Raw genomic sequence first — 27,608 nt, 5'->3', positions numbered from 1 at the left:
ACTGGGAGGCAGGGCTTTCTTGCACTGGGTCAGGAGTCAATTGGCTTCAGTGACAGCAGAGCGGGGACGGCCTCTCTGGAACTGTTTGAGTAGCAGTATTACTGTTTGTGGAGGGAGCTTACGTTAATGTGGTGTTTGTGGAAAAAAATCTCAGCTTGGGAGTGGAGGTTCACCCAGATTCCTGTCTATAAATGTTTAAAAGGAACCTCTGACTTGTGCGGCTTATTAGATTAACATTGATTTTTGTGATAAAGATGTGGCATTTAAAAGACTCCGGTGTTGTTTTACGTCACGGTGCTTCATGGGGAAGTGTTCCTCCGCTGAAAGCCTGCAGTCTCAGCACATTACAGTGGGTTGAGCGTGACTTCCATTCGACCTTCTCAGTTTGAATACGAGCGCAGCAACGGAGGTAAAAACAAGGCTGAATGCATTACTGGAAATGTAAACCACGAAGAAGAAGATTAGAGAAGTTTGTGTGCAGGCAGCTGCCTTTCAATGCAAAGCGAGGAGCTTCTGCCGTTCAAGGACTGAGGACGCCTCCTCTGGTTTGTCCAGAGTCTCGTGGAAATGTTGAATTTAAGTCAAAATCGTTCATTTGTTTTGCAGTTGTGGTTCAGCTTTGTCGCATTTTAACTTTGATTATTCAGATTTTCAAGGATTTTAATGACTGAGAACAAGCAATGAGCAGGTTTTCAGTCTGTTTGATGGAAGGTGAATTAGTCCCATCTGGTAGCTCTAATGAAAGCATCTAATAGCATCTAATAAAAGCTCTAATGAACGTGTCATGACATGCAACTTTAAGCTGTCCTTATCTGGAAGAGCTGTGAAGACTTGCTTTATTTCCCTCGTTGCCTTTCATTTGGAAACTTTGACCAAAAGCAGCATCATGTGGCTCTGAACCCACGTCTTTCCTGCTGACCGGTAAAAGTTGTAGCATCTTTCAGACGTTAACTGTCAAACTGGGCCGTTTTATATTCACTCAGCAGGCTCAGCGGCACCGTTGAGCCGAGCCACAGTTACAGCTCGACTTGGCCTTTTAAATGGACCAGGTCCCAGTATACATGCTCAGGAGGGGAAGAAGACACTCTGCTGCTTCTAACTCTCTCTGGGAGAGATCAACATAACTGTAAGTGCAGCTGGATTCACTGCACAGACGTCGTCTTTGTCCAACATGTTTCCAAAATGCCAAACCTGAGGCTCCATACTTGTCCACCTAATTGAGGTCATGTTGTTCCAGATCCGCTCCGAGTGTCTCGTTTAGAGCTGACAGATGTGTGATATCAGCCAACCTAATGATGATGCAGCTCACACTTACTACAGATCCACCTCACAGCTCAAATAAGTGGAGAAATTCATAGATTTACAGGGTTTATTTTCTTAGTTTCCACTCATTAACAGCCATGTTATATCTGCTGTACTGTGCTTAAAGAGCAATAAGGGGTTCCAAAGGCTTAATATGAGAATAAAGTCAGATATCAAGGTTGATAACAAGCTTAAACTGACAATATGTCTACATACTGAACACACAGCTGTAAAGTTGTTGGATTTTTAGGAAAGGGGTACAGCATCTCTAGAAAATACAGGATATGGCCACCTGAAAATAGAGCCACGGTAGACATGACCGGCTGACAGGCAGAAAAATAAATGGCAGCCTGTCATTATGAAATAAGCCCTGAAATGTGCTGAACATCACAGACTGATGTTGGATATCTGCCAGCGTAGGAGGATCCGTGGGAGGATTTTCTCCTTAAATCTAACACCCAGAGCATCGAAAGTACTGAACCAAAACATCAAATGTTGTTGCTATTCAAATAGTTGTGGAGCCGGCTGTATCGGCCCGTGTGGGAGGGGGAGTGAGTGAGTTTTATGGAGTAAAATGGGGGATGATTTGTGAGAGTCGAGGCACAGTACAGCAATAAAAACCTGTGAGATGTGGTTGATTGAATTGTTTAGAAAGTTGAACAGAAGTTTGGCTGCTGGGATCCACAGAATATTCTCTTTGTACCTCTGAGCTGACCAACACAGAAATGGGAAACCATCGTCCATTAGGAGCTCATGTTTCCTCCTCAAAAGTGCTCAAAATGTGTCGACTGAACCTTGCAGCAAAGTCGAGGGATGCAGTGCAAGTCTGCCCTGGTTTTTCACTGAACAGGGTGGGATTTGCTGAAGTTACATGACAAAAATCATGGTAACACGATTGTTGTTCCTAATATAAAGATTTGTTCACACAAACGAGCCAATCAGCCGCAGAGGATTGACATAAATCAGTGAAAACTCTATTAAAGCTGATGTATCTTACTACAAATCACTGAGAAGATGTCAGAAATTCGACTTAAATCGTTGGCTTCATGCAGGAGCTCAATGAAGACGATTCACAAGATCAAGCTGGACGGTGTAGGTACCAGATGTGCTCGGGTTACCAGATGTGCTCCTGTTTGGGTTTACGTTACCCACTATTTACATTTTTATGAATGAAGTATTTTTTGCCAATATGAGGTTATTTAATAGAAACTCCAACTTTATTACAAACTACATTGCGTCCCATTTCATAAGAACCAGATGTGCTCGGGGGTCAAGTCCCTTTCGAAAGATAATGCTGGATTTCTTTGTAAAAGCCGTCCATGTTTCCTACGAAGAGCCGCGAAAACAACTTCAATAGGTTGTTTTACCTCTTCAGTAAGTTGTCCGGACCAATCGCATTCCCAATCGCATTCCCTTACGTCACCGTGCCAACGTCCAGCCAACAGGCCCCGAGCAGATCTGGTACCTACACCGGTTTTAGGCGGGACAACAACCAGCAGTGGCGGGCTAACAATAAAGCTAACAATAAGCTACATAGAAGGAACCCAGGAGTCCGACTCTGTCAGAGGGGACAGAGCAGAGATAGGGTGCAGGCATAGAAGGAAGTGCAGAAAGATAAAGTGCAGAGATAGAGGGGGTAGGGAAGAACAAGGTAAGTGCTGGGATAGGAGATGCTCTCTGAAGAGCTGGGTTTTCAGGAGCTTCTTGAAGATAGACAGGGACGCCCCTGTTCTGGTAGCGCTCGGTAGGTCATTCCACCATCGTGGGACGACACATGAACAGAGTTTGGATTGTCTTAGGCGTGGTGTAGGAGCTGCTAGACGACAATCCTGGGACCAACGGAGGGACCCAGTTGGGACAGAAGCCTTTGCAAGAGCATTCAAGTAGATGGGAGCCGCTCCATTAAGCTCTTTGTAGCTAACATCAGGGACTTGGATCTGATGCGGCAGCCAGAGGAGTTCAATGAACAGAGGGGGGACGTTTTTCTTTTCACAACCGGTCAAAAAACCTCCGCTAATATCTCGCTTTTGAGTGCGATGAAGAAGTATTTAATCGACTCTGCTGTAATTTTACATTATACAAAACAGTGATAAATTAGTTGATAAAAATGTCATATAAAGTGCATAGCTCAGTGGTTTTGATGGCTTTTCTGTTTATAGAATGAAGGATTGTTGTAATGTTTGTTTTAGCTGCTTCTCAAAAATTAAAAAGATTGTTTGTAATTATAGAATTTGGATTTGTGTTTATGGTATTTAGCAGGTAAAACAAGCAGGTTGATGATGTAATATTCACAACATAAACATGAGTCTGCGTACGCTGAAGACTACGTTTGTGACATGGTTGTTCTTCCCGTTCAAATCACACTGTCCCTTTAAAATCTTTCAGAAAATGATGTGTATTGAATCGAATCGTATAAAATCGTATCGTATCGCTGAATGCCGTGTATCGTATCGTATCGTGAGATAATGTATCGCTACAGCCCTAAACAATCAAAGACTTTGGATCTTTAAGGTGGATTAAAGTTCCTGAAACTCTGCTTCCTGCAACTGAACAGTTTGTTTCGTTCCTCACTTTCTGGTGTTCATCTTTAGCAGTAATCTAAGGAGAGACCTTTTCAAGGTGCCTCAGTATTTACTTCCTACGGTGCACTAAATCCCATTTCCTCCTCACAGAATATGATGCCTATCATCTCTCTTTCTCTCCTCATTGCAACAGGATTGTTCGGCTGGCAGGAGATGCATTCCCTGAATTAGTTACAAATAGGCTTATTATGCAAGTTGTGCAGACGCTATCCATCCAGCACATAAAGAAGAAGCTTATAGAGATGCAAAGAGGGCAGGGAACACATCATAAATGAATGTTACAGCCTGCTGGGTCTATTTTCTGTGTTCCAGGGAATAATTATTTTGTAGAGAAACACTAAATGCATAAAACATTAAATATTCTCACTTAACCATTCGAGGAAACCTGAATTTTAAGTGAATGCATCATCTTAGGCAGCGTTGGTGTCCATTTAAAACCTTTAGGTACCATATTACACACAGAAATGCTCATAAACATGGAAAGGAACAGGCTGTTATACAACAGTATAGCTTCATACAACTCCTTTTAGTTCTTTATCTGACTACAAAGCAGCAACCATTAGCTGTGTCAACTGCTGCATAGCTGCAAATTTAACAGGTCACCCCTTGTTCTAATGTGATCATCACCGTGTAAAATGCTTATTTATTTCTGTTTGGACGTAGATAAAAACCCAATTCAAAAAGCCGAGGAGAGAAATGAAAAATACACAAAAACCCGGAATGACTCACTTGAGCAAATAGGTTTAAAGATGGAAGAAAATCAGATGAGAAATCGGTCTGAAGAACCAAAGGAGAGCAGAGCTGCTCAGAAATAACCAAATGTCCATCAGATAAAGTGGAGAATTGTCCCATTTAACTTTTGAAAGTCAAACTCTATTGAAGTATTTTCACCTTTTCCACTAAAGGTTATTTTATTTCCATTTTAAGTGAATTACCAACATAAAGCAAACTGCTCTCTGCACCCCTAAATGTGTGTGATATCTTCTGGGTTGAGCCGAGCCGTTCTGGAGCACCCTTCAAGTCAGCCTTTTGTTCGGCGTCCCACGCCGAGCGCCGCAGGTCCAGTCCTCGGAGGACGGTCCTCAGCTTGGCGGGAAGATTGGGGTCAGGCTCGGGTCCATGCGGCACATCGCCGTGCGGAGGTCAAAGCCATCAAATCATCGCAGCCAGCTCGGGAGGCAGCGGAGCCCATTTCCTGACACTTTGGGGCTTGTGGGTTTCTGAGATAACATTGGAAAGATGCGTCGACGGGGAGCGTGCCGTCGTCAGGCAACAGGACTGCAGCACGCTCGCGGTCTCAAACCGTCAAGACGACACTCGGGTTATTTAAAGGAGGATGATTAATGTGTTGAGAAATGGCAGCACCTGCCCCAGCCTGCACTCCCTCCTGGGGTTGTGTGTGGGCGTCTGTGTGGGTGGGTACATGCACCAGAACCTATACATATGCATTTAGCTTTACATCTGTTTGCACTTGTGCGTGCACATCCTTTTGTTGGTGTGTGGATGTGTCTGCTTTGTGTTTCTGGGCTCTTTTTCCACACAAACCTGGATCCGATGTGTGTGTGTGTGTTTGGATTACGCTGACTGGGCCGGTGTGCTGGCAATTAGAAAAACCACCAGTGGCAAGGTGCACATTAATCATGTTCCTCAGCTGAAAGAGAGAAATGGGGCGGAGATGGGGGGAGGAAGAGGAGGAGGGGGAGGAGAAAGAATAATGAGAGGCTGTGTCTGAGGTATTCAGAGCTGCTCTGTTTGCTCTGACATGATGTTGGAAGCATTTATGAATAAGCAAGGTCAAGACAATGGGCCGCGGCCCGCTGGACAGAGAGCCAGAGGTTGATTCTACTGCATATTCTCCACAGGGACGACTTCGGCTGAGATCTGCGTCGCACCATCATTGCTCCTGATGGTGTTCAGGGGAGACCAGGTGGAGGTTCTGCTTCAACACACTGAATGGAAGCAGGTTCAGGCTCAGTCCTGTTCTCTGAAAACAGCAGAGTTGCCTGAGATTGGAAAGTTGAATTTAGCAAGCTGTGCATTTATGTTTTCTTCCATGATTCCACATGTTATTGGTTATTGATCTCTGCTTTATGCTCCATGTAAGCAGTGTTCTGCTCTCAGTGAAACCCTTAATATGCAATAATGTGTGAAAATGTTTGGAGATTTGAAGTTTTGAGCCTCACATCATTTCTTTTTTTCTTTTTTTATATTGCCAAGAAACGTGCAAACATGAACATACATTTAATAAATCAAAACAGAGTTCTAACAAGCTTTAAAGTGAATATCTGGTCTGAGCTCCTTTATTCTCCAACTCAGCCTGAACCCTCTGAGACCAGCTTTCTGTCATTTCTTTAAGGAGTCTTCAGGAATAGTTCTCCAGGCTTCTTGAAGGACATCCCAAAGCTCTTCTTTGGATGTGGGCTGCCTTTTGTTCCGTTCTCTGTCAGATGATCCCACACTGCTTCAATAATGTTGAGGTCCGGGCTCTGGGGAGGATTCATCCCTCCATAAGACCTGTTGCCACTGATTTTCAGTCCACTTCTTGTGTCATTTGGCATAGCTCAGCCTTTTCTCCCTGTTTCCCTTCCTTAAGAACGGCTTCTTGACAGCCACCCTTCCATGGAGACCATTTCTGATGAGGCTTGGGCCAACAGTAGATGGATCAGCTGAAGGTCCAGATGCATCTCTCAGGTCCTGTCAGGTCACAGCTGGATTTTTTCCTCTTTCTTAAGGACATCACTTTCAGATCCTGTTCATCTGCTGGAGATAGTTTTTTAGGCCTGACACTTCTTCTTTTGTCCTCCACTTGTCCAGTTTCCTCAAATGTTTTAAGGACACACTGCACACCATGCTGAGATATGCCAAGTTTTCAGCTAATAGCTCTTTGGGAATCACCTTGTTGCTGCAGAAATCCTATTTTCTGTCTGTCAAACTGTGTTTTCTTTGCTGTTTTTCATAGATGCAGCTAAAGAAATGGGAACAAATGATGTGTCTTTGTGACAAAGTGCCTAAAGATCCAGTTTAAAACGGCTTCTTTGCTAAGTTGTCTGTTCTGTGTCGACTCAACACTGGTTCATCCCTTGAGTTTGGAGCCTTTTTTTTCTGCCTGAATGGGTCATAAGTCAGAGTTAAGTGGCTTAACAAAGAAAAAGCTTTTCATCCTTTTCAGATGAATAAATAGTCCTAATTCAAAATCTTTTCAAAGATACAATTTCCTCAACAAATGTAATATCTACGATTTAGATATTTAGCTAAAACTCTAAGCAGCTGGTACTTTTCTCTTTTATCGTGCAGCCCAGGCTGTAAGCATCGTGGTCTGCTGCCTCAGACACAGAAATATCACATTTATTGAACGGCAAAAACAACAAAAGAAAGCAAAATCCTGGTGCAGACCTGCAATAAATTACTGGTGACAGATTTGTCCAAGAGTGGCTGAGCGTACGCTGACTTTGTGCTCGTGTGCCAAAAGGGTGTGAGATCTGACAGGAGGTGTTCCTGAATCTGAGCCAGTCCACCAAAGCCCTGCTGCCAGAGGCTTGTTGTCTTCATCTGTAAACGATAAAGTCTGCTGCCTGCTGCCGTGGAACAGTCTCTGAGCTTCAGAACCCTTCTAATGCAGGTTTTCTTTGTCTTACAGATGTATGATTGCTGATGAGGTAAGCACACACTGCACTAAATCTATTTCCGCCAAAAAAAACCAGCCGAGACGTTGCTGCATGCCTTCCAAATTAATTTGTCAGCCCTGCGCTGCACTCCCATGTGCCTAATCGCTTTTGACACTAGAATCATTCTGAGACCTTATTACTCTTGGGCCTCACAGCAGCTCAGCCGTCATATGCAATTTGCTGCAGAGTCGCTGCACGATTGACTTGTTTTTCTCCCGCTCTGCCATGTGTTGATTTTGGTCGACCCAGATGGGGCTCGGGAAGACGGTGCAGGCCATCGCCGTGGCGTATGCCTACAGGCAGGAGTGGCCTCTCCTGGTGGTGGTGCCCTCATCCCTCAAATATCCCTGGATCGAGGAGCTGGAGCGGTGGATCCCCGAGCTGCAGCCCGGAGACATCAATTTGGTGGAAAACAAGAGCCACACCATGTAGGTCATCCCACCATTTCCACTCGTGTTTCAGAGCTTTTGGGCTCGTGCCTGAATGCAACACAATTAGGGTACAAGCCTCCACATCTGCCACAATTAGGGTACAAGCCTCCACATCTGCCACAATTAGGGTACAAGTCTCCACATCTGCCACAATTAGGGTACAAGCCTCCACATCTGCCACAATTAGGGTACAAGCCTCCACATCTGCCACAATTAGGGTACAAGCCTCCACATCTGCCACAATTAGGGTACAAGCCTCCACATCTGCCACAATTAGGGTACAAGCCTCCACATCTGCCACAATTAGGGTACAAGCCTCCACATCTGCCACAATTAGGGTACAAGCCTCCACATCTGCCACAATTAGGGTACAAGCCTCCACATCTGCCACAATTAGGGTACAAGCCTCCACATCTGCCACAATTAGGGTACAAGTCTCCACATCTGCCACAATTAGGGTACAAGCCTCCACATCTGCCACAATTAGGGTACAAGTCTCCACATCTGCCACAATTAGGGTACAAGCCTCCACATCTGCCACAATTAGGGTACAAGCCTCCACATCTGCCACAATTAGGGTACAAGCCTCCACATCTGCCACAATTAGGGTACAAGTCTCCACATCTGCCACAATTAGGGTACAAGCCTCCACATCTGCCACAATTAGGGTACAAGCCTCCACATCTGCCACAATTAGGGTACAAGCCTCCACATCTGCCACAATTAGGGTACAAGCCTCCACATCTGCCACAATTAGGGTACAAGTCTCCACATCTGCCACAATTAGGGTACAAGCCTCCACATCTGCCACAATTAGGGTACAAGCCTCCACATCTGCCACAATTAGGGTACAAGCCTCCACATCTGCCACAATTAGGGTACAAGCCTCCACATCTGCCACAATTAGGGTACAAGCCTCCACATCTGCCACAATTAGGGTACAAGTCTCCACATCTGCCACAATTAGGGTACAAGTCTCCACATCTGCCACAATTAGGGTACAAGCCTCCACATCTGCCACAATTAGGGTACAAGCCTCCACATCTGCCACAATTAGGGTACAAGCCTCCACATCTGCCACTCGGGATCACATGACATTTTCTTTGTTTGAGTGGTAAATGCTGGTTGTTTCACTTTGTGTTAACAAGTCTGACAATCATCTTTGAGTTTGTAAGTATTGCAGCCATAAATTAGCACAGTGCACGTGAGACTCATGCACTGTGAGTCTCACATTTCATGACATATTCTGCCCTGCCTGGAAAAAAAAACAAAAAAAAATGCTATTCCCCTTTTTTTTAAAGGGGAACTCTGGTATTTTTAAACCTTATTTCTGGCATGAAATACGTTCATCTGCTCACCGAGAACAGTTTGGTGAAAGTCGGCGTCCTTCAGAAGATATTTAGATAACTGGAGATCCATATAACGGAGTGAACGGGGCTTAGAGGATGCAGCCTCTAAATAAGGCATTATCTGTCTTTATTTCACCAATACTTTATGAAGAATGAATGAATGAACGTGTGCTATAGCTCTGTTAGCTCATAGCTGCTGTTATGTGGCTACTTGCAGCTAAAGGAGAGCTAACGGAGGGATTTCTACACAGGCACTCTACTGGGACCACTTCATCCACACGCCCCCCTGCAGCTCAGTTTATTCACTCCGTGCTCTGTGACAGTCGGCTAACTTCACACAGAGTTTGCTGCTGATAGTTTTGTGCAACATGGCAGGATATTTATCAGATTTTGACGACGTGGACGACGACTTTGAGTAAGATGGACGTTCTTACCGGAGTGAATAAACTGTGCTGCAGCGGTGCGTCGATGACGTCATCCCAGTAGACGAGTGTGTAGAAAGCCTCTATAAGCCCCCCGATAGTCGCCAATAACAACAACACAGCAGCTATGAGCTAACAGAGCTATAGCACACGTTCATTCATTCATTCTTCTTAAAGTATTGGTGAAATAAAGACAGATAATGCCTTATTTAGATATTTAGAGTTATCTAAATATCTTCCGAAGGACGCCGACTTTCACCAAACTGTTCTCGGTGAGCAGATGAACGTATTTCATGCCAGAAATAAGGTTTAAAAATACCGGAGTTCCCCTTTAAGAAGCTCTAGTTTTGGTTGTAGCTGCATCCCTTCTTTGTGGTCAGTCCACCCATCCGTCTATCCAGCCGTGGGTCACGTTTGAGCAGAGATCCCCCGACTTCTCTCCAGCCGCCTCCAGCAGGTTTTCCGGACAGACGCCGAGGCGTTCCCAAGCTGTCAGAGATACGATCTCTCCAGCGAGTCCTGGATCTAACCTGAGGCCTCCTCCTGCTGGGGTATGCCCCAAACTCCGGGGAGACATCCAGAAGGCATCCTGAGCAGATGCCAGAACCATTTCTCCTTCCTCTGAGCTCCTCTCAATCTAATTTTTTTGGCCACACCCCACAGTACATGACCACAGCTCAGCTCTCTCTTCACCAGCTCTTTGTTTTACTCCACCGGTGAATAAGACACAGTCGTAAGCCTTCTCCAAGTCCCAAAAACACTGGTTGGACAAACTCCTGTGCACCCTCCAGTCTACTTTTAGAGATAAAAAGCTGGTTTGTTGTTCCACAACCAGGACAAAAATGGCATTGCTCCTCCTCAATCCTCCTGAATCCAACTGTTAGAATAAAGTATATTAAAGTCAAACTCTGAGATTAATTTGAGTTTGTTTAGGCGAAAGTATTAAAAAACAAGTTCTCAGGGGCTTTAATGCGTTTCACACAGGATGTGTTGGTGCATCTTCTTTTGCTTTTAATAGTTATGGGACCTTGGAGGTACATGTGGTTGTGTTTGAGCTGGAGATGTTCACGAAGCACCGTAACTGCAAAGCAGACGGAAAAAAGGAGTGTGGATTATCTCCTGGGCTCCTCTTTCCAGCTCCCTGGCATAAACATCCCAGGAAGGCTTAGAAAGGTGACCCTCCTCTGGTTGAAACTCCTCTGGTGTCTTTCTTATAGTTAATTAACTGCAGCAGGAGCCACACAAACCTTTATCAACTTCACAAACTCATCAATGAAGCGTATCAATCAAACCAGACTTCCAAAGCTTATGTTCTGCCCTGTCGGGGGGGGGGGGGGGGTTCCAGCAGGGATTCAGGACCCTGTGGACTGTGGGAAGCCCACTGGTCACAGTTCAGTCTCCCTCTTCAGAGCAGATTGAAGTGAGACTCGAACCCAACGCTCTGTCTTGTGTGTTTATTCAGGCAGGGACCATGTAAGGCGCCGTCCTGACACCCTCAGAGCCTGACAGAGAGCGGAAAGCTTAAGAAATAATAAAGTTAGGTTATTTATATTACACCGAGACAGCTCAGTGTCATCCCATGGTTACCATGGTTTCAGACACACCAGCTGGAGCCAGAGGGAGTCGCAGGGTAGCTACTGGAGGGGTGAACAACCATATTGACCTCATAGCTTCTCCGAGTATTCTGCACCAGTGAATTCAAGGCGTAAGCTGTCCCTCAGTGTTTGGTTCTTTTCCTGAAATCTGCACAGCTGCAGATTTTCCCCCTCGGTCAGAGCAAGGCAGCAAAGACAGCTCCAGGCTAACGCTCATTACCCCCGAACGTTAGACGCAGCCGCTGCAATCAGAGCCTCCCTGGCTGTCTTCACAGCCAGATCTGGACAAACACTAAATCAAAAGTAGGTTTTGACCCCTTTGACTCAACTAAAGCTGCATTAACTGATTTGAGGGCAGCAGAATCTGCAGGAACCTGAAAATGTATTTTTAGGAGTTGAATGGAAGTCAAATAATCACCCTGATTCCATTTAAGATGGAGTTAAAAACACGCTTCAGATGGACAGTAAAGGTGTAATCAGGGCGCTTATTGCTTATAAATGTTTCCTTCATGCAAAACTAATACTTGAAAGTTCAAAACGAGGGGGGGAAATCTGCAGATTGTTGCTTTTAATGGAAAAAAAAGTCAGTTTAATTGAATATCATGTGGTCAGCGATCTAAGGGACGAAACCTGAGGTCATTTTCAACATTTCACAGGCTTGAACTGTAAATGTTTGGGACATTTGTGATTATCTCCAAATCCAATAAGCAACTCAAGGCAAAGTGATCTGTGTTATTTAGCAGATTGGAGCAGCCCCTGCACATGTACTGAGCCTCCTTCGGTGCACGGGCTCATCGGCGTCCATCTGCCCCAGATGTCTCTGCAGTAATGATCATGGTGTGAGTGAAAGGTTGCATCCATTACTGGATCTTAAAGAGGAGCTGCCCTTATCATGGGATGTAAGTTCCGCTGAAGAGAGTGGATAAAAACACGCACACTTGGTCTCATCTCGTGAACGTGAGGCGGCGTGACAGACGGCAAAGGTGGCGCCGGCGAATTAATCCGAACACGGGCCCCTGTGTCAGCAGCCGCTGAAGTTTGACAGCGAATCATGTCAAGGTGACGGCGTCTGCAATATTGAACAAGAAGTGCGATATTTCGGGGAGAAGAAAACGTCGTCCTTGATGAAGGCGCCTCGTCTCCACAGCTGTTTGCTCGGGTTTCACTTCTGCGCCGTGAGCCCTGGAAGCTGCTCCCTTTCCATTAGCATCCCAACTTTCCCCGAGCTCTCCCTCTTGTTCATTTTTCCAGTGAACTTCCCATGTTTGTGAGGTGAGTTGGAGGGAGGGCTCGCCGCCTCCCGGCACCGGTGAGGTGCAGAGAGGCTGCGAACGCCTTCTGGGAAAAACGTGCCCTTGAACTGCGTTAATGACTGAAATTATGCAGCACCACCTCTCAGGATTTCGACTCCCTCGTGCCTTTGTAGAACATGAATGGCACCTTACTTCAGCCTGGAAACGTGTGTGTTTGTGAGGCAGAGGCGCAGAATTAAAGCCTGACAGATGCTGGAAATGTTTTTCTCTTTGCCTGAGATCCGGTTTCATGCTGCTGACAGTCGCCGGCGTGCGTGTTTGTTTATTTGTGACCTGTGCACGTGTGTGTTTGTGTAGAAATAGTGATTCAACCCAGGAATGGATTCTTTTACAAGTTTGTGCCAAGCGGTTTGCCTCAGTGTGTGTGCCTTAACACTGAGTTGAATGATTCGGTTTGCTCTACCTTCAGGGCTCCGTTTTTGAAGCCAATAAACACCAGAGCATGTGAACAGCTGTAATCTGTTCACACTCATCTCTCAGAGTTCAATGTGAAGACTTTTTCTTTCCTTTTCTTATGCAAGAATTTATGCTAAAAAGGCAAATGCATCCACCTGTTTGTGCCACATTGCTCCATTTTTACCAACGAGACTTGATCCAACACAAAAATGTACCAATAAATGCAGATTTTTGACTTTATCTTATGCTAAAGGCTCACTGCACCACATTTGCACCACATTTGCAGCGCTTTGCTGCTATAATTGACTAAATCCAACATTTCCTTCTGTCTGAGTAACGTTTCTTAAGAAAGACGGTACCCAACAAAGGTTGGCAAATCACTAAAAACAAAGAAATTATTCATCAGTTAACCAAAATGAAAGATTTATGCCATAAGGCAGCAGGAGCTCGGTGTGAATGTGATGAGAAAATATCTGCTGTTCACTTACTTTAAAGTGATTCCCGTCATTCTGATTTCTTAAAAGCTAAATAAGAGATTTTCAGCTCGTTTAAAGACTAATAAAACGTGTTCTGACGCTTTAATTAATGAGCTAGTTCAGATTTTGTGGTGAATCTTAAATTAGAAACTATTTTTTATGATGAGATCTAAGGTTTAGGTCTTGCTTTGATATGCCAGGGGAAGCTGGAACTGTAGGATTTTAAGATTAAAAGTCCGATATTCATGTTAAAATATATAGATGTGGATAATTTTCAACAAAGGGTTGTTCAGTTAGCTTCATGTAGCCTGAACAAGCTGTTTTAGAGTCTTTAGGAATTGTTTTTGCTTATTTTTATGACGTCATGGTCTAATGATTTGCACTTTGGTTTCAGTGGTTTAAAAAGAGCTTTTTGTCATTTTTTGACAATTGAAATACAGGAAATTTCCTTTGTTTTAACAAGACTACGCTTCACTCATTTTCAATGACAAGCAGAAGCTTTATTTCTTACTGTTTAAACAGTTTAAACCTGGTGATGAAGCTTTAAAATCTTTCAAATCTTCATCGTCTGAAACCAAATTATTCAGCAAACATTTGTCTCCTGCAGATTTCCAGCAAAGACTCATGAAATCTGAGTGTTTATGTCCATGGAACAGCTGTAGGTTTGATGAGCAAAGGCAGCAGAAGATGTCCCCGTGTCATTTTATTGAAGAAATCATTCATTCATTGATCTTTAGGGGGGGACTTATTGACTGGGATGATGTCAGGTTGTCTTTGGGTACAGTGTCTCAGGCACACATCAGAGGCCTCGCTTCGTGCTGTTTCCTAATTGCTGATGTCCTTCCAGGGGCATCGGCAGCAGTAAGGTGACGGTGTTGGGTTACGGCCTGCTCACTACCGACGCCCGCCCCCTCGTGGAGGCTCTGAACAGGCAGCGGTTCGCCATCGTGGTGGTGGACGAGTCGCATTACCTGAAATCCAGGAACGCAGCACGGACTAAGATTCTCGTTCCTGTGATCCAGAGCGCAAAGCGGGCCATCCTGCTCACTGGCACCCCTGCTCTGGGTCGACCTGAAGAGGTAATGAATATTTAATGGCTTCTTGTGGGGAAGGAGCACACGTTTAGATCGAGCAGGCTGTTTTGTGTCCCCCCCCTGATGACTTAAACCTTGCAGATTCCAAAAGTCCTTCTGACCCTGCTTCACAATTTTAATGAAAGATTAAAAATGGAGCTGAGGATGAGGGAGCCGCGTGGGCTAAGAAGAGAAACTGCATTCATGTCCTTTTTACAGTAGCCGGCCGGGTTATGGCTCTCAGAAAAGGTGTTCCACTCTGCGATAGCAGGTAGATCGCCATGGTAACCTGCTCCGGAGGAAGGCACGCTCTGATCCAACATTCAAAAAAGCCAATTAACTCTCTCTGGCGTCACTCATCCTCCAGGATCCCATGGTCTTATTTCAATAACCTTTGTTGCAAAAACTTCATTTACAGAGGCTGATATCAACAGACCCGGCGCTGCAATAAATGAGACAAGTAATAAAAAGAAACGCACGGGGGGGGGTGGGCTATTGAATTTAGAAACAATAAGAAGGGCTATTCACAGGACAACAGTGTTTGGAGAGAGGCTGAGCCGTCCCCCCTCTGCATAATGATTTATTATGCCATTGTTTTACGTGTTATACTGCAGGTGAGCTGCAGCCACATTCCACAACTGCAGCTGTGGACTAAAAAATCTTTTCAGAGATCCAACGTGAAGACGCCACAGAGTCCATAACAGACACCACTTTACCCCGATGATGGCCTCTGGCCCAGCTTCTACAGCCCCACGAATGCTGCTACTTTAATTTCTCTGTTTTTTCCTTGTTGAAGGGATCGTTACGACGGCCTGGCAGTTAATTTTTATCAATTTATTGTGTTTCCTAATTACGCAGAAGACGTGCAGAGTGATCCTCTTCATCTAAGAGAAAAACTGAGGCTCGTTTTCCGTCAAATTCAGTCGAGCTTCGTGAACATCTCCAGCTCAAACGCAACCATGTGCACCTCCAAGGTCCCATAATTATACAAAACATAAGAAGATGCACCGACACATCCTGTGTGAAACACATTAAAGCTTTTGCCTCAACAAACAAAACAAAATGAATCTCAGAGTTTGACTTTAATATCTTTGATCTTTATTCTAACAGTTGCTTCATCAGATTTAACATCAAACCCAGTAAAAAGGTGTAGAAATCAAACTGGGCGTGAAGAAGTTCCAAAGGGTGGATGCCTTTAACATAATTAAGCTCCACAAACCAAAGCTAGATGCTTGTTTTTGCAAAAATAAATCATTTTAGACACGACCGCTACACAAAAAGCAGCAAATTTTCCCATAAAATTCAAGTCTGTACATTTTGTTCCACAGCCACGTTCACCCCTGAGCACTTCACTGACCGTCGTTTTGGAGACAGTTAAGTGTCAAATGGAGGTTTTTCCTGTTAAATCTGATTTCAAGGGTCATTCTCCAGCTTTTCCAAACGTGTTTGCATGAAAAAAGATGATCTCCAGCTTCGCTTCAAGTCCCTTTTAATCCTCATGATCAAAGATCTAACCGGCTGAATATTTAATTGTAAAAAGTCAAGTGAAAAGCTGATTTTGAAAGATTTAAAAGAGAAATCTGTTGGTAAATGTGTGTTTTTCAGGTTAAACAAGGTTTGGGTATGTTGTTAAATAGTAGGAAATGATGCTGTTGATTGAGGAATTATTATTTTTTTGCTTAATACATATTTTTTTTTATCTTATTAGTGTTTAAAAGAGATGTTTCAACTAAAGTTTGTTTTAATGAAGGACAACAATGGAGCTGCAGATGGTTTTCTTGCTCACAAACGTTACGTAACGTCCTCAGGGGGTAAAAATGCAGTTGGCAGTCACTGGATTGTAATAAACGGCTTTAAGAGGTACATTTTCATTGTTTATCATTTCTTGTTGACTCAGTAATGAAGTAACTCATCATAAAAATGCCGTTTCGTAGCTCAGGCTTTTAATGCGGACATTCCTGAAGGATCTCTCTTGGCTGTGCAGCACGGGATGTGTGCATCAGCAGCACGGTGATGCACTCATTAAGTAAAATATTCATATCATGGGTGCGTTTCAACCTTCCACATTTAACAGAAATGGCACCTGATGGGGCTGACAACCACGCACACAACTGAGAATGTCATTGAGTGTTTTTACAAAGGAAAATCTGCGTGCAAACTAATCCTTGGATGCATATATTTATGCTGGCTGTGTCGTTTTAAGTGCTCCGCACTTTGCTGCCTTTGCTGGCTTTTTTCCTGGCCTGAAAACACGGTTTTCTTCTGTGCTGCGGTCCCTTATGAATGTTGAACACTTTCCATCCCTCTTTTTTTGGTGACTGATGAATTTAACTGCCTTGTCATCTCGGTTTGAATAAACGGTGCTGGACTCTGCTTTCTGTCCCTGGATGATGTTTCACAGAAACCAGGATGATTGCCACGGAGATCGTTTAGATCTCAGCGCTCATTTGTGTGCAGTAAGCAAAGCTTATAGCTTTAGATATGTGGTAGCTGACGTGTGTGGGCTTGGTTTGCATGGTGAGGCGATGCTGAACCGTTTGACCATTTATCAGGGATTGATATCGTAGATTTTGTGGTGACTGTGTCAAACTGTTTGTGTGGGACTTAGATTGTGCTGTCAGGAGGAAAACTTAATTATTGCCTGGATCATGATAATTAACTGATGAAATTCAGGCACCTAATTAATTCCAAAACAAAGTGAAGTTCACACTTGTTAGAAATCTCAAGATGTGTCATCAAGAAAAAGAACTGCGAGTGTGTGCATGTGTGCGTGTGCATGTGATGAATAGCATCCTGTCTTTGCCAGTGACTGCCTGCAGTTGGAGGTTAGTTTTTAGATATCATCTCTTTCTGTGCCACGAGGATCCAGAACCGAATATAACATTTTATCATCCTCAGCATAAACCTGATAAGCCCTGTTCCTGCCCGTGTGCCAGTCTCCTCGCTGCCATCATTACTCACCGTGGCTCTGACATGGAGCTCGCACACCGCTCAGGGCACGCTGCACTGTTCATGATGTGCCCTCATTCCTCCCACCTATTATATCAACAGTGTGAGGGGAGAAAATGCAAAGCTGCTGTTGAACAAGTGCTGAATTTAGAACAGCACTCTTCACCGTGGCTGCTTATTCAAATTGCCTTGCTGATGATTACCTGCCATTACTTCAGAAATGGAGGCAAATACTTAAAATTGACATGAATGCAGCGACTTCACTAGGGCACAAACTCTGTCTGAGGGTTTTGCTGCAACCTGTGATGTAAATGCACTCTTTATTCACTAAAACTACGTGAAAGACATATCTTTAAGTTGTTTAGTGCACTGGTTTTCTTTGTGTTATCAGATTTTCAGATCCCCAACTAGTTCGACTGCACAAGAGTTTGACCTGGTTACTTGCAAATGACACAGATTACCACTCAGTTGCACACCGTGTGCAGACTGGTACAGTAAACTAGGCGAAGGACAGCAGGACCTTGGGAGAAAAACTGCAAACAAACACTGTTGGCACAGTGAAAGTCTCTGTTTTACATTTACATACAGCTTTCAAACACGAGAAGGTGAACAGGATGTGAATTTAAACAAGATTTCAACATCTTTTTTTCATTGGCCACATTTTCTCTTGTCATAGCAAAAGGGAAAAAAAAACACAGGTGAGGTAAAGTTTGTTAATGATGGTTTAGTGCAATCAAATTTCCCAATTAACCACCACCTGTGCTGTTAGCGCTTAGACAGACCCCAAGTGTTTGCTGTGAAAGAAGTGGTACAACATCCTGCTGCTGAATCAGGACCTGGTTCAGACACAAAATGTAATACAAAGAAATGTAAGTTTTAAAACAAATATTTTACTCTCAAAAGGTAGTTAAAGGTGGTAAGCTAGCTAGTTAGCTTGTCTTAGCATGTCAGCTACACAGTGCCACCCAATAGTCAAAGGCTCGTTAACAAAGCTAGCTAACATTAGCCACTACAGGCTATATAGTCCATGCCAAAGTAACCAAGCATTAAAAACTCTGGATTTGTTGAATTTTAGTTGGTGTTTTTGGCAATTACAGGATAGTTGTAGCTGCTTAAAACATAATGTAACATTGGCACATTAGCAGAGAAGAGCTGTAAGCTAATGTCACTGACACAGCTATATTTACTGTTGGCTAACTTAAGTCACAGTAAGCTAGTTGTCTTCACATACTCCAGAGGGCTCTGAAATGTTGGGGTGTGTTTACTTATTCATGAACTGAACTTTTCTTATATAAGAGGGCAATAGTGTTATTTCTTTGCTTTAAGTTAGCTCATATGCTAAGCATGCTAAGGATATTAGCTAAGCATGCTAAGCTAACACAGCCCCTGTAAGCAGCAAATAATTTTGTTTATGGGGATGCAACTATTCTTCAAGAAATTCTGGGCCTATATCAAAGTTAAACTGTAAAATTCAAAAACAGCCAGATGGCTAATTGCCAATATTGATTGATCTTTTAATTTACTTTCCTTTCAATGCCAGGGAAGTGATGAAAATATGTTTTAGAAATAACAGAACAGTTTAAAAGTCTTTTAAACGGCACAAATAGTTTCATACAAATGTATCTGAAATTACAACCCTGCACATAAAAAGATTTGTTTGATGCAAAAAAAAAGGTTTCTGAAGATTTCGTGGCCTGTTTAACAATTACCAACTTAGTGATTTATTTTTTTCTGAGCTTACAAGGCCAAGACCGATGTTTTCTTCCCACCAAAAATCAAATTGAATAAATCTTGTCAGTTTCAGGGCAAAGTCAGAGATGAATATCAGCCACTGCTATAGGCTGATGTGGCCAACAAACAGAACGTTATCAAGTGTCAGGTCGATACCTCTGTGTTAAGTGTTTTATTGCTCTTTTCTTTACCTTATCTTTTGATTTATTAAACTTTTGATGTTGTCAGTTGTTGCTGCGACTCAAATGTGAGATGAGCGGGATGCTGGGCAATAAAGATATTAATGGCTTAATTGCTAAATTGTTATCATGCGTTATCCTTCCAGCTTTTCACAGATCGCTCTCCCTAAGCTGTGTGGACACACACACACTCGCATTAATTAGTTGTTCTGTACAAACTTGCTCTTAATTTTATTACCCGTCTGTGTCTTCCACAGCTTTTCATGCAGATTGATGCTCTCCATCCCAAGAGATTTGGAACCTGGACAGACTACGCCAAGAAATACTGCAATGCCCATTACAGGTGACATTTTCCAAATGTCTTCACATTTTCTAATTCTTCTAGTTTACTGGTACAAGCCTTTTTTTTTTTTCCCAGCCTCCAGGCATTTATAAAACCCTTAAAAATTGATTTTTAGCCTTTTAAATGGCTAAGAAAACGGTGCCAATGGAAATCTTCCACATTTTGTTACATTAGACTAATGTTAGCAGGTGTTCAGTTATTTTTTTCCTCATTAATCTCCACATAGTCATCAACAATAATAGTTTTTTGTTAATTAAACACAAATACATCACTGGAATGCCCATTTACATAAGTATTCAGACCCTTTTTAATGTACATTGAACTGAAATGACAGCCTGATGTTTTATTTTAAAGATCCTACAAGCGTTTGACCCCTTTTGCTTTGGCAGTTTGTCTCATTTGGATGTAAATATTTAAGCTCCACTAAGTTTAATGGAGAATGTTGCTACATGTAGCTCCAGATCTGTGCTTGATTTAATATATGCAAAGCTTCTGATCTTTCATCCTGCCCTAACCTGCTTAACTGTTTGGTTTGAACATGTTATCAAATGACCAATAAAGTGTTCTCTAATCCTAAATAAATGTTATTACCTCTGATTTGTCCACCCAGTAAAGATGAGAATCTAGAAGGCATAATTCTCCCATTGTTATAGTCTTTATGATTTTGTGAAAGTGCCCCAGTTTCAGTAGCTATCACCCACCATTAAAATGTGTCTGTTGGGATGAGGTGGGCTGTACCTGAGACTGGAGTGGTGTTGGTGCGAAGGTAAGAGTCTGATGTGAGAGCCAGGCTGCAGCTGAAGCCAAGCATCGACTGCCAGCTGGCTGCTGCTTTCCAGTGACGATCAGTTACACGTGTGAACAAACGCATCAAATGCATTGTTTTGGATGTCCATCAAAGCTGGCAGCTCGGTTGGGGACGGGATTGGCGCCATCAGTGCTAACACTTTGTATATGATAGCTGTTATTGTGACTGGGGGATGCCGCTTTGAGCCACACACACACAGAAGAGATATCCTATGCAGTGAGAGACACCAGGCGGTGCCATCTGAGCACGGTCCTTCCATCTTGTCCCTTTCATAGAAGTGAAGTTGCATTAAGCACAAACCTGGGAAACAGAAGTAGCCCTGGTTTAAAGGAGGCTGCTGGTGCAGACGGCACGTTTTAGAAGTAGTTTTGTATCCTTCATCAACTCAAACTTTAAACACCAAAGTGTGAAGCAAGAGATTTTGGCAGTGCCATGTGAAGTTTGTCCACACTTTCAGCCAATGTGGCAGATAACCAGCCTTTGTGTTGAGCGCCAGTACTATTCTAACAATCCATTTGGCTGATAAATTCTAAAAGTTGCCGACAACTTTTGGGATGAACCTGCCGCCTTGACTATTGGATGAAATAATTTCCTGTTTTTTTTTTGGAAAGTGCCCTTAAGCAAAGAAAAAATCCGGATTCCCCGGCGGTTCCAGCAGAGCTGCTCAGCCCTAAACGATGGAAAGAAGTTGTAGTTCTGGGCAGATCCCAGCTGGGAATGTTTTAATGCCTCGAACTGTTCCTTCAAATAAAGTAAATGTGTGTTTTCTGAGTCCTGGTTAAAAGACATTTGCATCAGCTTCATCTCATTCATTGTTCTTTGCAGGTATTTTGGACCTCGCAGGCAGTGGGACTGTCGCGGGGCGTCCAACCTGGAGGAGCTCCACCAGCGCCTGAGCCAGATTATGATCCGGCGTCTCAAGGCTGAAGTTCTCACCCAGCTGCCCCCTAAAATTCGCCAGCGGATCCCCTTCGACTTGCCCAAGGATGCTGCAAAGGTGCTTGTTTGAACATGGGTGGCAGCTTTACTCAGATGCAGCATATCCACAGATATATGCCTCCAGATGTTCTGTATCTCACTTTCATTGCACATTATTACATTTTCTATAGAATGTGAGTCATAAAAGTAAAATATCATTAAAAAAAATCCCAACAGGGCAAAAACCAAAAGGTAAATGAGGGTACTTTGCATATTCTAAGAAAGTAATGAACAAATTAGCCGAAACTGCGAAGTAATCGTTCCCCGTTTCTCAGTTAATCACCTCTTTGGTTCCTTTTGTTTGTGTAGCTGCGCATACTTTACTCCACCATTCGAGCGTGATAAATAATGCTTCCGTTTCGGCCGAACTGTGGAAGTTTCTGTTGCTGCTTTGAGATTTAGAAGAAGAAGAAAAGCTAAAGCTTGGAAGCATCAGAAAGAGGATATCAGGGTGTTTCAGGTTCTGTGTTTTCTGTGGAGGTGTTGGTCTCTTTTAGTCTCCACAATGTTGTGGTTTCTGCCTCCCACGCTGTGCTGCACGTGAACGTACACGTGAAGTTAATGTGGCGCTACGGAAAGCCATAATTGTCATTATTTACCTGTTTTCACACCTGCGATTTGGCACATTAAAACTCTTCTTATGACATGAAATGCTCATAAATTGTGCTTTTTAACACTGCTTTTTTAAATAGAACCAAAACATCAGTTTTTACAAGTAAAAGAACTGCTTTTTACAGTTTTCTCTCTGGTAATCGGTGTTATTTCACTCATTGGTTACAAAACTTTAAGATCAGAACAGAAGGAAAGTCTCAACTGCAGTAAAAACTGATGTTTTTATCGTATTGAAAGTCTCACTTTCAAAGAGCTCTGTTAAAAGCAGCATTTAAATCTTGTGATTCTGGCGCTTCTGGCTTTCCATATTTTTGACCCGACCTGCAGTCCTGTCAGGAGCTGAGTTTACATTGTTTTTGTTGTATTTCAAAGATGTTTTGAAGGTGAATAGAAACGGTAAAAACCAAAGAAAAACCTCCACACAGCTGACTGCTCTTTAGAGGTCTTAAAGGGGAACTTCGGTATTTTTAAACCTGGACCTTATTTCTGGCATGAAATACGTTCATCTACTCACTGAGAACAGTTTGGTGAAAGTCGGCGTCCTTTGGAAGATATTTAGATTTAGAATAGCTGTCTTTATTTCACCAATATTTTGAGAAGAATGAATGAACGAACGTTCATTGCTGCTCATGGCTGCAGCACAGCTTATTTACTCCGGTAAGAACGTCCATCTTACTCAAAGTCGGCGTTCAAGCTGTCAAAATCTGATAAATATCCTGCCATGTTGCACAAAACTATCAGCAGCAAACTCTGTGTGAAGTTAGCCGACTGCCACAGAGCACGGAGTGAATAAACTGTGCTGCAGGGGGGCGTGTGGATGAAGTGGTCCCAGTAGAGTGCCTGTGTAGAAATCCCTCCGTTAGCTCTCCTATAGCTGCAAGTAGCCACATAACAGCAGCTATGAGCTAACAGAGCTATAGCACATGTTCATTCATTCATTCTTCTTAAAGTATTGGTGAAATAAAGACAGATAATGCCTTATTTAGAGGCTGCATCCTCTAAGCCCCGTTCACTCCGTTATATGGATCTCCAGTTATCTAAATATCTTCTGAAGGACGCCGACTTTCACCAAACTGTTCTCAGTGAGTAGATGAACGTATTTCATGCCAGAAATAAGGTCCAGGTTTAAAAATACCAGAATTCCCCTTTAAATAAGACTTGTGAAGGATTAGTGTGGAATAGATCTTTTAATTTACTCTCCTTTCAATGCCAGGGAAGTGATGAAAATATGTTTTATGAAATAACAGAACAGTTTAAAAGTCTTTTAAACGGCACAAATGGTTTCATACATTTCATGTATCCGAAATTACAATCCTGCACATAAAGATTTGTTTGAAGCAAAAAAAAAAAAGGTTTCTGAAGACTTCGTGGCCTGTTTAACAATTTCCAACTTAGTGATTTTTCTGAGCTTACAAGGCCAATACCTTGTAAGGAATGGAAACATTTTAATTATCCATCTTTATCCATTTATTTGACAGAAACAATACACATTTACAAACTGTAAATGTGCCGAAAGGCTCTTTTTCATCTGGACTGATGTTACAGTCGCCCTAAAAACAGACTGAGATTATATAAAGTTATATTTCTTCTTTAAAATACATTTTTGTGGATGGCGTTGTCCCAGGTTAAAGTAAAGCTCCACAGCAGTTTTATTTCCTCTCGTTTCCTTGTTGGCAAACTACTTCTTTTACTGAATCACAGCCAATGGTGTCGCCGCCCAGTCTGGTGACGCGACACAGAATGACTTATTCAGATCACTCTGTGCACACGGAGTAGCTTCCTCTAAGAGTTTTTTGTTAGTTTTTGAGGTATGCAAGCTCATATGTGGGAGAACAGCATCGAGGAGCTTCTTTCAGTGATTATTATGCACTGAGCAGGAATAAGGAAGTTGCTCTAAAAAGTGATGATGCAGGATTCCAGCCTGTTCTCCCTAAATGTGAAGCTACACCTTAATGGGGAGCTTTAATGTGGTTGTTTCTACAAAGCGGCGGCAATTAGGCCCCGGAGCTTACATGCTGGAGAAGTTGGAGTCATGTTTTCACTGCAGCTGGGAGGATATTTTCCCAGTTTGTCTGCAGTCCAGGTGAAATGACGGGTGTAGCTCCTCGGTAGCAGGGAAATATTGCCAATATAGAGCATAAACGACTGTGTGGACATTATTTTTCGAGCTGTTTGTTGAAGCACAGTTTAGCTGACTGACGATATATCCTGAGAACCAGGACCACTCTCCAGCAGTTTATTCCTCCCGTCTCATTTTACTCCCTAATGATGGCTTTTATCTTCCAACGCCAGACGCTTTTTATGCCCCTCCTGCCCTTTACGTTTTCAGCTCTGGCCTTTTGTCGGTGTTAGTCTGGTGAATATCCTCCAGCGAGGGTGGAGTGCTGAGCCACTCGGGCTTTGTTTTTTATTTTATTCTCACCAGCAGATGATGAGGAATGTACGGATGCTTGAATGTACAATTTTTAATGAGGGGTAAAAAGCGTCGGGAGACAGCCTCAGCATTGTGTTTATGAAGGTGCCGCTTAGTGAAACATCTGAGGGAAAACATGAAGGAAGCACAGCTTTGTACTCCTGCAATATGATACTATTTATTCATTCAGACGTCCTTGACTTTGACGAGGTTTGAAGCCACTGAAATGCTATTTTTTTTCACTAAATCGTGCCAAGCTTTCATGGTTGGTTGTACCAGTTCAGTAAACATAGTGTGAGAACACAGTGGGGAAACTTGCTTGCTGTGACTACATATATGATGTATATAGTGCTTTTCCCACCTTTCCTCCCCCTTTATGAATGTGTTTAATCAGGCATGGACCAACCTCCACCTTCCCTCAGCCGGCCATATGCTTCAGTTTCCCTCATTTGATATGCAGCGCTCCAAGAAAGCGTGTTTTCTGCAGACTTTTTTACACATTTTGTGTTGTCGGGTGTCGCACCTGCAGGATTAAACTGAGACTTGTGAAACACAGGCACAAAATAACCTCCAGTGGTAAAAGCGGTTAAACCTCGGAGTGGTTTCAGAAAGTCAGTGGGTTCGACGCTCCTTCAAAGAACTTCTTTTACTTGAAATGAATCGGCTATCATGGCTAATTCTCCAGATTTATATATAAGCTGCCTTGTAGAAGAAGAAATTGGCGAAGCCTACTTTTCTAATTGAGGTTTCTCCTTTGATAGTGTGGGCTAACCTACATGGTGTTGAACTGGAGTCTCTCTGCGTCTCGTGTTTATGAGCAGGAGGCAGCATATGCTGCTCCTCACTGGCAGCCTTTCCCACTGCGATACCCACTCCCGCCTTAAATACTTCTCGCCAATCACCTTGAGAGCAGGCGAGGTGCCTTTTGATTTATTGTACCGGCTGGGCTGCTTCTCTATCTTCGACCCCGGCTTGTCACAAGGCGGCTATAATTGGGAGGCGCTCATGACCCAACTAGCACAGCAGCCCAGTCGGAGGGGGAAGCATCCTTGGGAATTCTCAATCTCTCCCTCTTTGTATTTTCTTTTTTTGTCTCCCTTTTTCTTTCATTCTCCTCCAGGAAAAGTAGGACACCCAGCAGCGCCATTAATTGTTTTGCCCTTTATATCTCAATAACAGGAGAGAACAGGAAGGGTGGAAGAAGAATTAAAGGACGCAGCCTCACTGTCTTTGTGCTCTCCTTGTTTTCAGGAGGCCTCGGCCAGCTTTGCGGAGTGGGAGAGGCTGATGAAGGGACTGGGGTCGGGGGTCAGCGCCACAGACAACCCCTTCACTGAGGTCATGAGCCTGGTGACACGGATGTACAAGCAAACAGCTGTTGCCAAGGTAATGGGAGACCAGGTGGTGTAACAACTTGTTTCACCAGTATACATCACATACATGTGAAGTTTGGCCATCAAGCTCATTTTCACATGATTATTGTGGTCCGGAGCATTTAAGATAAGAATATTATCACAATATCAAGAGAAAAGTTGATTGATTGATGGAGCCTTTGAAGATTTGCAGGTTTCCAGTTCAATAAACACTTAATCCACAACTGAAAATAGACCTTATGAAATATGACGTGACCTCCTGTTGGATTAAATGGGAAAATGAAACATTTAGTCACCTGGTTGAGGCCAAAGGCTTGTTCCGTATGTTATCATCGAAGCATTGAGCTGGATTTATTCTTCTAACAGATATATTATGTCTTCGTTAACCCGCCGCTGTTCCTCCGTGAGGCGAAGCAGAAGCGGCTCAGCGCTGCATCACTGTGTCCCACATCGAGCATTTATATACCAGGCAGCTACATTTAGCCAGTTACTACCTCCCTGGCTGGCTGAAGCAGCATAATTCCCAGCTGAAAAGGCACATGTGAAGAGGCGTTAGTGGTGAAATCTCCAGCTGCTGCAGGGGGAACTTGTTATTCTTGAGCATTTGTGCTTCTTGCACTCTGATCTGTTTGCAGTGAGCTGCGATCACAAGTAGGACAGGAGCATCCGGGCCCCTTGTTCCAGAAAAGTGCCTCCCTCAGTAGATCATTTTAATATTTAATGTATGGATTTAAAGAGTAAAACATACATTTGTGCTAATTATTTTAGCAAAACGGAGCTTTTAAGTTTAAAAAGATCAGACTCACTGTGAGTAAAGGTAAAATACAGCATGTTTTATCTGAAGAGCTTTAGATTTTCACCCAGTTTGCAGTTATTGAACAGCAGTCTCTCTGTCTTTAAATATCTGTAAAATGCAGTGAAAATGGACGTCTTTTATTTGGTAATTGATTTGAACCTTTCTGTGTAAATACACCTTCATCTGTTAAAGTTTGGATTTACTCATGAATGCTCTAATTCTGCTAACTGAGCTCAGGAAGCTGTCATCACCACTTGATTTCATACACATTACACATGCATATATATGCATTTTCTTTACTTTTTTAAGGTAAAAATGAGTTAAATCATTTGGGTCCACGGACCTAAATCATCCAGCAGCTGATTAAATGGCTTAAAAACTGGTTAAGTCACGTCTTTATTCACTTTCACGCTACAGGAAAAAACGGTGAATCGATGGTGCGGCACCATTCTCAGACCGCTTGGCCAGCCACTCGGCGAGATCTCATGGGAAAGCGTTGCCACGGTAACCGAGCCTAATGGTCACCAGTGAGAAAGCACTTAGACAAAGTAGGGAGTTATAACCGAGGTATTATTTAGCTGCGTCCAGCGTAGCGTGATTACACCTTGGATCAAAGATACACTCCGCACTAAAATAGCATCTCTGTGATGCTGTTGCTATGGAAACTCAGTCCGCTCTCAGTTTCAAGAGATGTTTTTTTTTCTTTGTGTTGTTGTTAATGAGAGCGAAATAAGCAGTGTGGGAAGGTGGCTGGACTCGTACAGTATGAGGAAGGCTGGGGTCAGAGCCACGAGAATCTAACGTGCAAATTTCCGTTCCCGG

At 43.2% G+C, this 27,608-nt stretch overlaps 2 protein-coding genes and 1 long non-coding RNA gene across 3 annotated transcripts in view; 2 read left to right on the top strand and 1 right to left on the bottom strand.

Annotated features, from left to right (window-relative positions):
- The window catches only part of r3hdm1 (R3H domain containing 1), a 367,959-nt gene that overhangs the window by 41,979 nt on the left and 298,372 nt on the right, over window positions 1-27,608 (bottom strand). The gene's annotated exons all lie outside the window — the stretch shown is intronic.
- The window catches only part of LOC140276318 (uncharacterized), a 195,955-nt gene that overhangs the window by 22,367 nt on the left and 145,980 nt on the right, over window positions 1-27,608 (top strand). The gene's annotated exons all lie outside the window — the stretch shown is intronic.
- Window positions 1-27,608, top strand: part of zranb3 (zinc finger, RAN-binding domain containing 3) — a 122,206-nt gene that overhangs the window by 2,776 nt on the left and 91,822 nt on the right. The window contains exons 3-8 of the mRNA XM_072370483.1: window positions 7,522-7,540; window positions 7,799-7,977; window positions 14,379-14,610; window positions 19,721-19,806; window positions 21,440-21,611; window positions 25,869-26,003. Of these exons, the coding sequence (XP_072226584.1) occupies window positions 7,522-7,540; window positions 7,799-7,977; window positions 14,379-14,610; window positions 19,721-19,806; window positions 21,440-21,611; window positions 25,869-26,003 (823 nt within the window). The remainder of the gene's footprint in view (window positions 1-7,521; window positions 7,541-7,798; window positions 7,978-14,378; window positions 14,611-19,720; window positions 19,807-21,439; window positions 21,612-25,868; window positions 26,004-27,608) is intronic.

The sequence above is a fragment of the Leuresthes tenuis genome, unplaced genomic scaffold (genome assembly GCF_036924035.1).
Source record: "Leuresthes tenuis unplaced genomic scaffold, fLeuTen1.0.hap1 SCAF_1, whole genome shotgun sequence".
Taxonomy (NCBI): domain Eukaryota; kingdom Metazoa; phylum Chordata; class Actinopteri; order Atheriniformes; family Atherinopsidae; genus Leuresthes; species Leuresthes tenuis.
This window is presented reverse-complemented; position numbering and strand designations above follow the sequence as displayed.